General features: G+C 51.8%; 1 protein-coding gene across 1 annotated transcript; it reads left to right on the top strand.

Annotated features, from left to right (window-relative positions):
• The first annotated feature begins 524 nt into the window (after window positions 1-524).
• LOC114501929 (C-C chemokine receptor type 1-like) lies at window positions 525-6,002 on the top strand. The gene is made up of 2 exons (XM_028518705.2): window positions 525-904; window positions 4,570-6,002. The coding sequence occupies exon 2, from the start codon at window positions 4,637-4,639 to the stop codon at window positions 5,705-5,707; it is 1,071 nt and encodes a 356-aa protein (XP_028374506.1). The 5' UTR covers window positions 525-904; window positions 4,570-4,636; the 3' UTR covers window positions 5,708-6,002.
• Window positions 6,003-12,624: the final 6,622 nt, after the last annotated feature.

Here is a 12,624-nt window from a genome sequence, read left to right on the forward strand (position 1 = left end):
GGACGTGTTTCCTCGTGCCAGACGCCCATGACATTTTTCACCTACAAGACGACCTCTCGCATCCTCCTATGGGCCTAAGCGTTCAGCATACTCATCGGATGGAGGGGGAACCAAGACTGGGAAAGGCTAGTGATCTGCCTGTGACTCAAGTGAAGAGCTGGGATTGGAACGTGGCCCCGTGGCGGCCCATTGCCAGGCTCCGTGCACCAGCCCTGGATTCCCTGCAGGCTGGAGGTCCCTCTCAATAAAACCTCTCTGTGGGTTTTGGGATGGGGCCTGGAGGGCGCAGACAGGGGAGGAGATGGAGGGTTCAGAGCAGTCAGAGCCCAGGGCATAGAGGGCGCCAGAGAGAAGCTGCCGCTGCTCTCTGGCTTTTATCAGCTGGATCATTTTGAGGAACACAGGACCCAGGGTACTTGCAATCTTTAAAAGAAAGAAAAAAAAAAAAGCCTGCTTACTGACCACAAGAGCTCCACGCCCTGCATTTGTCCCTCCCACCTCAATTCCCAGCGTGCAATTGCTCCACAAGTCCTGAGAACTGCGCTGGCACCCACCTTGCTCCACTGAGCTCCACCCTACCCCACCCTCCCAATCCCTTAAGACAGAGCTCCCCAGGGCGAAGTGCAGTCCAGTGACCAGAAAAAGTCCTTAGAGTGACCTCAGCCTCCAGCCACTGGCCGCTGGTGGGCGTTGTGGCCGTGCATGGACACCCAACCACACGAAAGGAAGACTTCTGTCCCCTCCTTGTCATTCTGAACGACCGAGAACCCCAGAGTCCTGTCTCCATCACTACACAGGAAGCTGAGGACTTCCTCCTATTCTATTGAGACCTTGAACCTTGAAAACAAAGCCTCTAGACGCTCTAGAAACAAAGACTCTGTGGACAAAGCTCCTTGACATCAGAGTAAGTGGCCCTTGTCTTGTCTGTCTTGTCATCCTCCCTGGAGGGGATCGGGTGAGAGTACGTGCATGCAGTGTGTCAGAGCAGCCTGCAGATGCTTCTGGAAGGCAATGAGCTGTGTAGCAATACTGAGAATGGGTGCATTTATGAGACTGGGCACTCGCATGTAAACCAGGTTTTAATTTTTGCTTAAAAAGGGAAGCTTTCTTGAATGATGGGTTGTTAGTCACTGACTTAGAAAGTCAGCCCAGCCCTGGCCAGTGTAGCTCACTCGGTTGGTTGGAGTTTTGTCCCATTACAGGAAGGTTGTGGGTTCGATTCCTGGTCAGGGTACATTCCTGGGTTGCAGGTTTCATTCTTGATCCCCGGTCTGGGCATGTATAGTCCCTGGTCCAGGCTCATGTGGGAGGCAACCAGTTGATGATTCTCTCTCGCAATGATGTTTCTCTCTCTCTAAAAGCCATGAATAAAATGGCCTTGCATGAGGATAATTTTTTTTAAAGTAAGTTGGCCCAGTATTAAGGGACAAGAGGCACTTTCTGTAGAAGGCTATTCGAGAGGAAATTACTTGCCCAGTTTGCCCCGTGTAAGTGAAAACTGTAGCTGGAATATGAAGTCAGTGCAGCAAGAGGGAGATATGAACGAGGAAGGCCTTGGCAGATGTAAGGATGACCAGATACTGAACCCACTTCTTAAGAAGACTAGAACTGAGGATCCTTAAAATCAGACTGTGGGCTGGGTTTGGAGGAGGTAGAATTCCACCCAGCTGAAGGCAGGGGGCTGGCCGGAGGACCTCTTGGGATGCATCTATTCTGTTCTAGCAGAGACTCAGCAGAACTGTGTTCCAAAGACAGAGGGGCACGGGGGCCCCTTCAACTCGGGAGGGCGTCAGGTTTCCAGAGTTAGCAACTCCCAGGAGTTTGCACAGCCTGCCACCGGGCTGCGTGCCACTCCCCGGCCCTGCAGTCCCAACTCTGACCGGCAGGACAGCTCTTGGGCTACTCAGACTGGGAGCGGGGGTGGGGGGAAGCATTGATGTGCTGCTAAGAGCCCTAAAAAAGAGTCCTGATTTCTAGTCTTGCCGATTTCCATGTGTAGATACTCCCACGATGGTGGCTTTCAGCTCCATGCCGAATGTGGAGCGGAGAAAACATGCACATGGCTGGGTTCTCATGAGCCCGGCTAGGCCAGCTCCCAAACACCAGCGGGACTGGTGTCGTTACCCTCACAGACCCTCTGCTCAGAGACTCCCAGGCTGGAGGATGTTGGCACAGGGAGGTTCTGGGCTCCAGGGCCAGAGCTGGCCCCTGGGCAATGAATGGATGGCCTCGGGGCAGACTTTTGCAGCAGACTACAGCATGGTTGGCAGGTTGGATAGCAGCATGGACCTCAGATTCTCCTCCTGGGCCCCAGCCCGGCCCCCCTGCCTCTGGGGCAGCGTGTCCTGAGGTTACTGCATGGTGCCCAACAAGCTGGAAACACAGTGGATGTAGTTCAAGGTCAGGGATATGGAGGTGACTCTCGGTTCAGAATGGCTTCTTATAACGCTGACTCAACGTGCCTTTACCGTTGCCAAAATTCCCCCCCAAAACTGGGCTTAGGGGGTCAGTCTTGCACTAGCAGCTCTTTGTGCTTCCAAGCTCCTTGTTGCGTGCACTGTGAACCCCCGGACCCTGAACTGCTGGCTGCCCGGCCAATCTGCCAGCACCGGCAGTGACAGTGGAGATCAGACATTGTCAACATGGCTCCTTAGCGACTGCCAGTCCGGGTTTCTCCAGAAAGGGGGCTGATTACTCAACCGAGGGGCAAATCCAGAGAAGGAGGAGAGAGCTGGAGGAGTGGACCCGGCAGGAAATAACGCTGCCCCGGCTGAGGTGCCCAACACCCGGCGTGCGCTTCATTTCCAGTGGCCACAGTGCACAGTGTAAATCCCTGGGCAGGAAACAGGCATTGAGCAGAGTGTAGAGGGAAGAGCCCCAGAGACTGCGGACTGAAGCTGGGAAGTATGATATAGGGTCCACCTACGCTACCGATTGGTGTTTAAGTCAAAGCACCTCAGACTGGTGGCAACATACTGAAAGTGTCAAAGCCCAGTTCACACAGGGAGGGACTGTCGTGTCCATGACTGTACAGCAGAATTCGCTTTCTGGATGAGCTACAGAGAGACCTGGTGGGGGCGCCCGGGGGCGGGGTTCATCAGCCAGAGGAGGATGGGTGCCTGGGACACTCCTGGTGTCAATGGGCCTCTGGGAAGGGTCCCAGCAGGGAAGGCGTGACCCAATAGTCCACTAATATTTCCTAAGGTCCTGGTAAGTCTCCTGGGCGGCTTGTCTCGTATTTCACCCTACAGTAGCCCTTTAGGTAACTGTTCCTTCCCTGTGTTACAGAGGGGGAACCGAGGCTCAGGGGGAGATGAACGTCCTGGAGTCCGCACAGCCGTAGGTTACCCGTGTCTCAGTGAGCGTTCAGAAGGGGTCCGGAGGAGGGCTAGGGAGCAGGGCTTGGGGCGCTTCCTGCAGGCGGGCTCTCCCGTGGCTCTTTTTTGTGTGTGTTTGTTTCAACATAATCTTGGGTAAAGACAGCTATTTAAGAGCGTATTTCAGCTTCCACCTCGATGTTGAGCAATGCCTCGTGGCTTGAAGCTGTTCTGAGCTATTCTCCCCCTTTCTTCTCACCAGGTACCCCCACCCCCGCAGACTGTGCTTTCCTGTGAATCCTCACGGCTCTCACAAGAGGCCTCCAGAGTTACTGTCAACCTGCCTTTGCCCCATCAGGGCCACGCTGGTGTCCTCGGTGTCCTCAATTAAGGGATGGGGTTGGCTTCCTAGAATTTCACTATGGCCACACTATCGGGGTGTGGGTGGGATGACTTGTGCCCTGTAGAACATCCTTGGCCCTGCCCACCCAACAACAGGGGCATCTCCTGGACTTTGTGACAACCAAAAAACCCACATATTTTATACCCATTTCAAATACCCACATATTTTATACCCACACCAAATACCCACATATTTTCACATGCCCCCAGCTCTCTGTGTCACCCTCGCTGAGAATCGTTTTAGCCTCCAAAGCTGTGAAAATCTATCAGTTCGTTTTCGACTCTCAGCCGGGACTATTTTCCATCCCATGTCCTTTTGTGGACTGCAGCGGAAGGGCAAGGTCGGTGCTATGCGGCTGCAGGCAGGAAAGCTGAGTGGTCTCAGGAGTGGGCAGGAGAGTGATGCACGCCAGGCTCGGGCTGCGGCTCTGCTTCTCACCACGCGTGGGTCCTCACCACGTCAGACTTCCGTGTCACCCCTCTAAAATGGGTAGCAGTAACGGTGCCCTCCGGGGTTGTTAGGCACCAGGTCGGATGCCAAGCCCGTAGGAAGCATGAGGGAAGCATGGGTGATGAAGAATGTGGGTGAGGTCTCCTTTGTCTGAGTTCTCCATCCACCAGACTTTTCCTTCACGACACTCAGTGACAAGTAGTCGAATTCACAGTTTGCACACTCATTTGCTGGTTGGCCCCTCCACTCCCCTTAAAGTATAGTTTCCAGGAGAGCAGAGGGAAGACCAGGTTCCCTTGGTCATCCTTAGGTCCCAGGGCATGGCACACAGTAGGCACTCAGCAAACAGTTGTCAAATAGTTGAAGATGTATAATCGCTGCCTTGTCTTTGTTGTCCAGAGCCCACTGCCCCTGACGGCAAAGGGAATACAGAAACCATCTTCCTGGACCCGTGGGAGAAGCCAGGATGGAAAACACCACACTCCCAGTGGACTATGATGGGACGACCACAGAATATGACTATGGGGGTGCAACCCCATGCAGTAAACAGGACTTGAGGGCTTTTGGGGCTCAGCTGCTGCCCCCATTGTACTCCCTGGTGTTTGTCGTTGGCCTGGTCGGCAACATCCTGGTGGTCCTGGTCCTCATGCAGTACAAGAGGCTCAAGAGCATGACCAGCATCTACCTCCTGAACCTGGCCTTCTCTGACCTACTCTTCCTCTTCACGCTGCCCTTCTGGATTGACTACAGCCTGAAGGATAACTGGGTGTTCAGCAACGGGATGTGCAAGTTGCTGTCGGGGTTTTATTATGTAGGCCTGTACAGCGAGATCTTTTTCATCATCCTGCTGACCATCGACAGGTACCTGGCCATCGTCCACGCCGTGTTTGCGCTGCGGACCCGGACCGTCACCTTTGGCGTCATCACCAGCAGCATCGTCTGGGCCCTGGCCATCCTGGCTGCAATCCCGGGCTTTTACTTTTCTAAGACGCAGGAGGAGTTCGGTCGTTGCACCTGCAGCCTTCACTTCCCTCAAGAACACCTGCAGCAGTGGAGGCAGTTCCAGGCCCTGAAGCTGAACATCGCGGGGCTGATTTTGCCCCTGGCGGTCATGATCGTGTGCTACACGAGGATTATCAGGACCCTGCTCAGGCGGCCCAACGAGAAGAAGGCCAAGGCCGTCCGTCTGATTTTTGTCGTCATGCTCATCTTCTTTCTGTTTTGGACGCCCTTCAATCTGACTGTGTTTGTGTCTGCCTTCCAAAACACCATCTTGTCCAGTCAGTGTGAGCAGAGCAAACAGCTGGACGTGGCCATACAGGTGACGGAGATGGTCGCCTACTCGCACTGCTGCATCAACCCCATCATCTACGTGTTCGTCGGCCAGCGGTTCCGCAAGTACCTGCGCCAGCTGTTCCACCGGCTCCTGTCCGTGCCCCCGATGAAGTGGCAGCCCTTCCTCCGCACCGACAGGCTGGAGAGGGCCAGCTCGATGTCCCCCTCCACGGGGGAGCAGGAGCTCTCTAACGGGTTCTGACTCAGCCCCTGGCAAGAGTGGCCTGCCAGGCCCACTGGCGGGAGAGGAGGCCGCTCAGATTCTGACCACTGGCACAGCGCAGACCGGGTGCCACCCGGGGATCCGGTGGTCTAGACGGAACCACTCCTGGGGCTTCTCCATACACTTCTCCCTGGAGATGAATGAGTGAACTGGGAAATTCCAGAAGACGGGACAAAGGGTGATGGCGAAGGTCTTGTGCCCAAACAGGGTTGCAGGTTTGCGAACATCAACACTTGCAAACAAAGTCACTGAGCACCCCCACCGCCTCCTCCCCCACCCCGCCTCCTCCCCCACCACCAATGAACTTGGAAATAGTGATTTCTGCAGCTGACTCGGCCTGCGGCCCTGCCCCCGCATGATCCCCAGTTGCAGGGTTTCGGCTCTTGGAAACCTTGAGGAACAAGGGACTCATGACCTTGAGACCTAATGGGAAATAGGAATAGGAAACTGCTGTTGCTCTGGAACTTCCCTTAGAGAAAATTCTTGTATTCACCAAAACCAAACCACGCAGGCAGTGGGCTAGACAAAGGCCGTGTGTATAATGTGTGGTACTTCTGGCAACAGCCACAGAAGGAAGGGAATCGTCATTCCCATGACCGTGCCTTTCTTTCTGAACATTTTCACAGTCTCCCTTCCCTGTCAGTCAGGCGATGTGGCAGGAAACGGCTTTACTGCCGAAGTGACCCAGGGGCCAAAGGACACGGGGTTGATTTTCTTCCTTCGGGTCTCTGGTTCAATGGACCAGAGCTCTGCCCACCACCTCGCATCCATCCTCAGAAAACTGACCGGTGCGCCTGCTGACCGCGTCTGAGGCTGGAACAGAGGAGCGGACCAGCCGGGTGGGCTGGGGACTCTGCCTTGATGTAGGGGGTGGAGAAGGCCCTTCCCCCAAAGAAACGTATTTCCCCTAAATGTCTCTAACACTTCACCTCCCAGCAAGGACCTCCTATTTCTCATGTCTCTGTTTTCTTGTTCCTCAGACTTAGCTTTCCTTAAAACTCAATTTCCCAGTAGCATAAACTATTTCTAAACGTGCTTAGAAACACAAAGGGAAAAAGCCCAGACATCAAGATCACCCATAAGCCCCACTACCCAAAGGCGGCCACTGTATATGTTTGATGTGCTTTCTTTCGGCTTGTTTCTTCTCTTGGTGCATGTTTATGACTGTAACAAAGATGGACTTCTGTGTCCCCACCTCCCCTCTGGACTCCCTTCTGCCCTGGTTGGTTTTAAGTAGTAGGATGTTCGATCACTTTTCCGGGGCAATGCATCATTTCAAAGCGTTGTTCTTGGTGTCTGTGCTGAATTCCATGGCAGGAATGTACTGGAATGGACTCATGACGCCATTATCACTTGCACAAATCAATTCAATCATATGTGAGACTGAAGACCAGCTCCTGTCAAAGCAAACCCTGGGAGACACAGGTATGGGATTGGGGGGAGGGGGTGCTGGGAATGTTCTGGAAGAGCCCTCTGCTCAGTGAGGTGGACACACGCTAACAGAGCCCAGGTTGGTGGGGGGGAGTTGCTGTGGAGCCTATAGTGCCAGGACAGCCAAGGGGAGAAAGGACCGCCCTGGTCAGAAAGCATGCTAAGGGGCTGGGTGTCCCACCTAACAACACCGTGCCACCACTGGGCTGGCCTCTCTCCTTCTGGACACCAGTGTGCTCTTACCCAGCCACCCTCCCATTCAGGCGGGGACCTGCTATGTTGGTGTGAAGAAGCTGGCATCACGAAGGTTTAGAAAACTTATGTCTGGTGAGGAGGAGGTCACTCTGCACTGGGCTTATGCCTCCACATAGAAAATGGGGACAAACATAGGCTTTGGAAGCCAAGGTGCATGTCAGCTCCGCCCCGGCAGCCTGCCGGCCCCCTCTGCGGCGTGGAGAGGAGGCGGCTCAGTGGAACCAAAAAACACCGGTCTGTTACTTCTGCGCAGTACAACTGCATCAGAAACCAAAATCTGGCCCACAACCATATAATGATAATGAATGTTTCAGGACATCCTCTAGTTCCACTTTTGAAATAGTGCTTTTTTTTTTCTTGTTATGAAAGCAATGCATGTGGTTTGTAGGAAACTGGAAACAGATAAAAAGCCCAAAGCAGTAAAGAGATGCGCCTGCATTCCTACTCCTCAAATCCAGCCTCTCTGAGATGTTAGTATTTCGGTGCATCGTCTTGTGGCACTGAGTATTTAAAAATAAAATAAAGTAATTTTGTTTTCTAATTGATGTGCGTTTCCCAACAGCTATACACAAAAACACTTTGGTTGTTTGGATCTAACCACTTCATAAGGGGAACAGTCCAGTATTTGCTTTGGCCTCAGGGCACTGAGGAAAAAGCCCTGAGACAAGAGGGAAAGTCTGGCCCTGGGTTTAGAAATGGCATTGTGTGCCTTGTGGGAGCCGGCGGGGGAGTGTGCGCTGGCTGGCGCCTGGACTCTGACCACGGGAGGAAAGTCTCCACAGGTCAGCCACACGGCCAGTCCGGAAGAAAAGCCAGGTGTGGACAGCAGCAAGGACAAAGTGAAACCTGTCAGCACAAACAGCAACCGTGTGCACAATTAGACCTCACGAGGACAAAGTATGTGGACAGGGACCTGCTCCGAAGCTGCCCTTCCCCATGGTGACACACAAGCACCTGGCCCAGGACTCAGGAGCAGCAGGGACCAGTCGCTGCGGGTCCAGGTGCTGCCCATCTCCCACAAGAGGAGCCGGTGGGTGGACAGCAGTGTGTGGAAGCCACCACAGGGCCTGGTGCAACTGTGTCGCTTCTTCTTTGCAAATGACACATGAATTATCTCTCCTGGCGGACACTCACCTGGTCCTCTACAGGCAAGGGATTCTGGGAAATGTCAGTCCAGATGCACTAAACTGACACTGGACGAAGCTGGCAGGAAGGGTGATGGTCTTTTTCACCTGTGCGCTCTTTCAGGACTAGCCATTGTTTTTAACCAAAGGTATCACAAGAAAAAATGCTCTTTGTGGGAAGAAAGAAAGAAGGGAAGGAAGGAAGGAAGGAAGGAAGGAAGGAAGGAAGGAAGGAAGGAAGGAAGGAAGGGAGGAAAGGAAAAGGGAGGGAGGAAAGGGGAGGGAGGGAAGAAGGGAAGGGAAAAGAGATCAGGAAAGTTGAAGAAAGAGGGAGAGAGAGAAAAGAAGCTGAGAAGCGGTTTCTGAGAAGAACCAGGTGGGGTGAGCGCGCATCCAGAATGAGGGTGGGTGGTCTTCTGAGAAGACCCAGAAGCATGACACCCTCTGGGAACCAGATGTTGGGCAGGATTCCCACCGTGAGCACAGGGAGCCATGTGACCCGGGGGTCGGGGAATGAGCCGGGAGATGGTCAAGAGCAGGAGACCACCAAAAAATACTGACCTGGAGCTTTCTGTTCGGGAGGTGACCCCAGCGCACCCTGTGAGCACAGGCTCTCTAAGGCAGGTGTTCAAGGGCCGGGAGCCCCTGGGTAACATCTGTCTGAGCTTCACTTTTCATATTAATAGAAAGGAGCAGTGAAAACCAGGGCAGGTATAAAGACTAGAAAGAAAGGCCTTGTTGGGAGGTGCTAATTTCTCGGGGTCCCCACTCCCCTGAACTTCCTGCTGCTCACTCTTCCCGGGGTCTCCCAGGCCTCTGCCTCTTTCTGCCCGGCAACAGTGTGGGTCACACCGGGTGGACTGCTGCACAGCTGCCAATGGGGATTTGCCAACTAGTTCTCTATACAGACCCTCTACCTCCGAGGAGCCCCCTTATTTTATTTATTTACTTCTTACAAAGTTTTCCTGAAGAGGAAGTCCTGGTGCATTTTCTTTGAAACAGTGCCACAGACTAGTGATTCTCTTGTGTTGCTTCGATGATGAAGACACCTTCGGGAAGCCTACAGGTTGTGGCCGTTCGCACTTCACATCACGGGGTTGCGGCAGGGCGTCTGCCAGGACCACTGGGCCCTGCCGTGTTTGTGCCAGTCCGCACTGGGTTCCTAAGGACAATAACAAAAAGGAGAAGTCATCCCCATAACTTCGCTTTTGAATGTGTCTTTGCAAAATTGCAGAAGTTCAAGTGGCTTTGTAGTTCTGTTTTCTCGAAACTCAGTTTTCTTTATTTTCGCCAGGAAGCAGGGCTGGGAGTTGCCCTGAAAGTAAATAGAAAGTCTTTAGTAGATGTGACCACAGGAAGGCTGCAACCGTGTTGTCCACAGTTGCTGCTCATTCTGAGAGAGAACTAGACACACGCTTCCTGGAGGTCCAGCAATTAGTTAAAGCAGTGAACAAAATAGACTGCTTCTTCCTGCTCTCTCGGACACCTTTTGTATGTTGAAGGTAAAAGGGGAAACAAAGAAGAAGCAAACAAAATAGCAAAAAAAAAAATCCAGGGGGTTGGGTAAAGAGATTCGGTAATGATGTGCTGCAGCCTCACAGTTCATAAGAACCGCTGTCTTCCCAACTCCATAATAAGTCATATGATGTTGGTGTCTTGAAACTGGACATAGTTAAGGGTATTTACACCAGGGAAATGGGCAGTGCTACACATCAGGGATCCGGTGTTTGGTTGGTTGGTTGATTTTTGTTTTGTTTTGCTTGTTTTTGAGAGACAGTTGTTAAACACCGGGAACCTGCTGTTCATTGTACGTGAGGTCTGTCCAGAAAGTGGCCAGCCACATACTATGAAAAATAGAGACATTTATTGAAGAAGGTACAACCACCATTGTACATAGGACGATGACCCCTCAGCTCCCTTCGAAGTAGGCATCTTTGGACCTCACGCAATTCTCCCAGCCGTCCTATTCTATTTTCCTGAATCTCATCTATAGTCTGAAATCTCTTCCTTTTCCAAAGGTAATTTTAGTTTTGGGAAAAGCCAGAAGTCGCAGGGCACCAAATCTGTGCTGTAGGGGGGCTGAGTCACCTGGGGGATTTGGTGTTTTGCCAAAAAACTCTTGCATGAGATGTGATGCATGAGTGGGCATGTTGTCGTGAAGAAGCTGCCAATCACCAGCTGCCCATAGCTGGGGTCCTCTGAATCACATGAATAGTCTCCATGGAGGAACGTTCAAGCTTAATGCAAGATTGTATGTAGATTCATTGCTCTATTGGCTCAGTCATTTTGAATGCAATGGCCACACGGCACACATGCTCACTCAACGGCATCTACTCCCATACTGACTAGTACAGTGAAGTGGTCATTGTTCACGCATGTGCATTCCAGTCCACTCTCCTTGGCTGCCAGGTTACATTGACATTGAGCAAACCATTCTTGTTATATTAACAATGGCTGGGCTTTTTCCGGACATACCTCATATTCACGAAATGGGATATTAAGCTCTTACCCATATTAACATCGGAGAAGAGTGTTTCGTGATGAAATAGAATGTGTGTGCAAAAGACCAACTCAGACCCTCCCCTCACACTGCGCACAAAGATTAATTCAACATGAATCAGACTTCTACAGACGTAAAAGCTGAAACAGACTCTTAGAAGGAGACACAGAAGAAAGCCTTCAGGCTTGAGCTAAGCAAGGGTTTGCCAGGTGTAATACCAAAGCACGGTTCCTATATGAAAAAAAAAAACCCCTAAAATGGACCTGATCAACATTCAAACGTTTTGTACTTCCAAAGATGCCATAGAGAAAATGAAAAGCCAGGAAATAAAAAGACCGGAAGAAAATATTTGCAAAACACACATCTGATAAAAGACACGTATCCAGATTGCAAAGAGCTCGTACAACCTAAATGTAGCCACACATATGTAAGAGGAAGGACGGGGGAGATTTGGCTGCAAAAAAAGGACAGGCGGTGCAACAACAAAAGCAGAAATTGAGTGATAGATTACAAGTCGAGGATGACATCAGCCGAGAGATACCCAAAGGGGCCAAGGACAGATTGCTTCCTGGGGCCACCAGGAGGAACAGGCCGGCCAACACCCACCCCCTTCAGCCTCATAAGATTCATCTCAGACTTCTGGCCTCCTTAACGGCAAGAAAATACATTCGTATTGTTTTCGGCCACTAAATGCGTGTCATTTGTTACAGCAACAACAGGAAACGAAGATAGACACCGCAGCCGGCCACGATTCCCAACCTCCCTGGAGTCGGTCTTCCGGTCACCCTTCGTCACTTTGCTCTTTTCCTGTCCGGGTGCCTGATACCAAAATGTCCTCGTGGCATCCATTATGTTTAATAGTCGAAACTTTATTTCAAGAATGTCTTGATAACTGTTGAAGTAACTGTGGCAAGACGAGGTTCAAAACCCGTGACTTTCACTTCCACATGTAGCCCTTTTGGAGGCTGAAAAACTCTGGGAGGTCATCTTGGTGCGGGGGGATACCCCCTGCGATAGGCCAGCAGGAGGTCATCCAGCAGCATTTGCATTCTTCTAGCAACCGGGAACTTTCTTTCTTCTATGAATTTACAGAGGGATTGTGCCCTGGTTCCGGGTCAGCCGATCTCTAAGGAGCTCCAGACCCAAGAACTAGACAGACAACAGATGTTGAGACCAGAGGAGCATCTGGGAAAAAAAAAGACCAGGATCAGAACTGAGACCTTATTTCTAAGCACCCTCATCTGGAGGCGCTTAGCAGCTAGTTAGAGAGGGTGCCGAGTTACATGTGTGGGCATCATTGTATAGGTTCCCAAGCTGGTTGTTAGTTTAACCCAGAGGTAACTCATCCATCGTATTCCTTTGATCCTTCCCAAGTGTGGGGGGAGTGGGGAAGAGGGAGCTGAGTTCCTTTGTTTTCTAAGCCCAGGGATAATCAGATCTTTGCGATTCATTTTCCTAAAGGTGTCACACGATTAGTTCTTACCCACTGAGCCTCAAGGTAAGCCTTTGCACTTAGGACTTGGTCGCAAAATAGTTGTTTCCCTGAAGTGCCTTCCATCACAGAACTTACCATCCAGTTCTTGTTC

This window comes from Phyllostomus discolor, chromosome 7, assembly GCF_004126475.2.
Source record: "Phyllostomus discolor isolate MPI-MPIP mPhyDis1 chromosome 7, mPhyDis1.pri.v3, whole genome shotgun sequence".
NCBI classification, from domain to species: Eukaryota; Metazoa; Chordata; class Mammalia; order Chiroptera; family Phyllostomidae; genus Phyllostomus; species Phyllostomus discolor.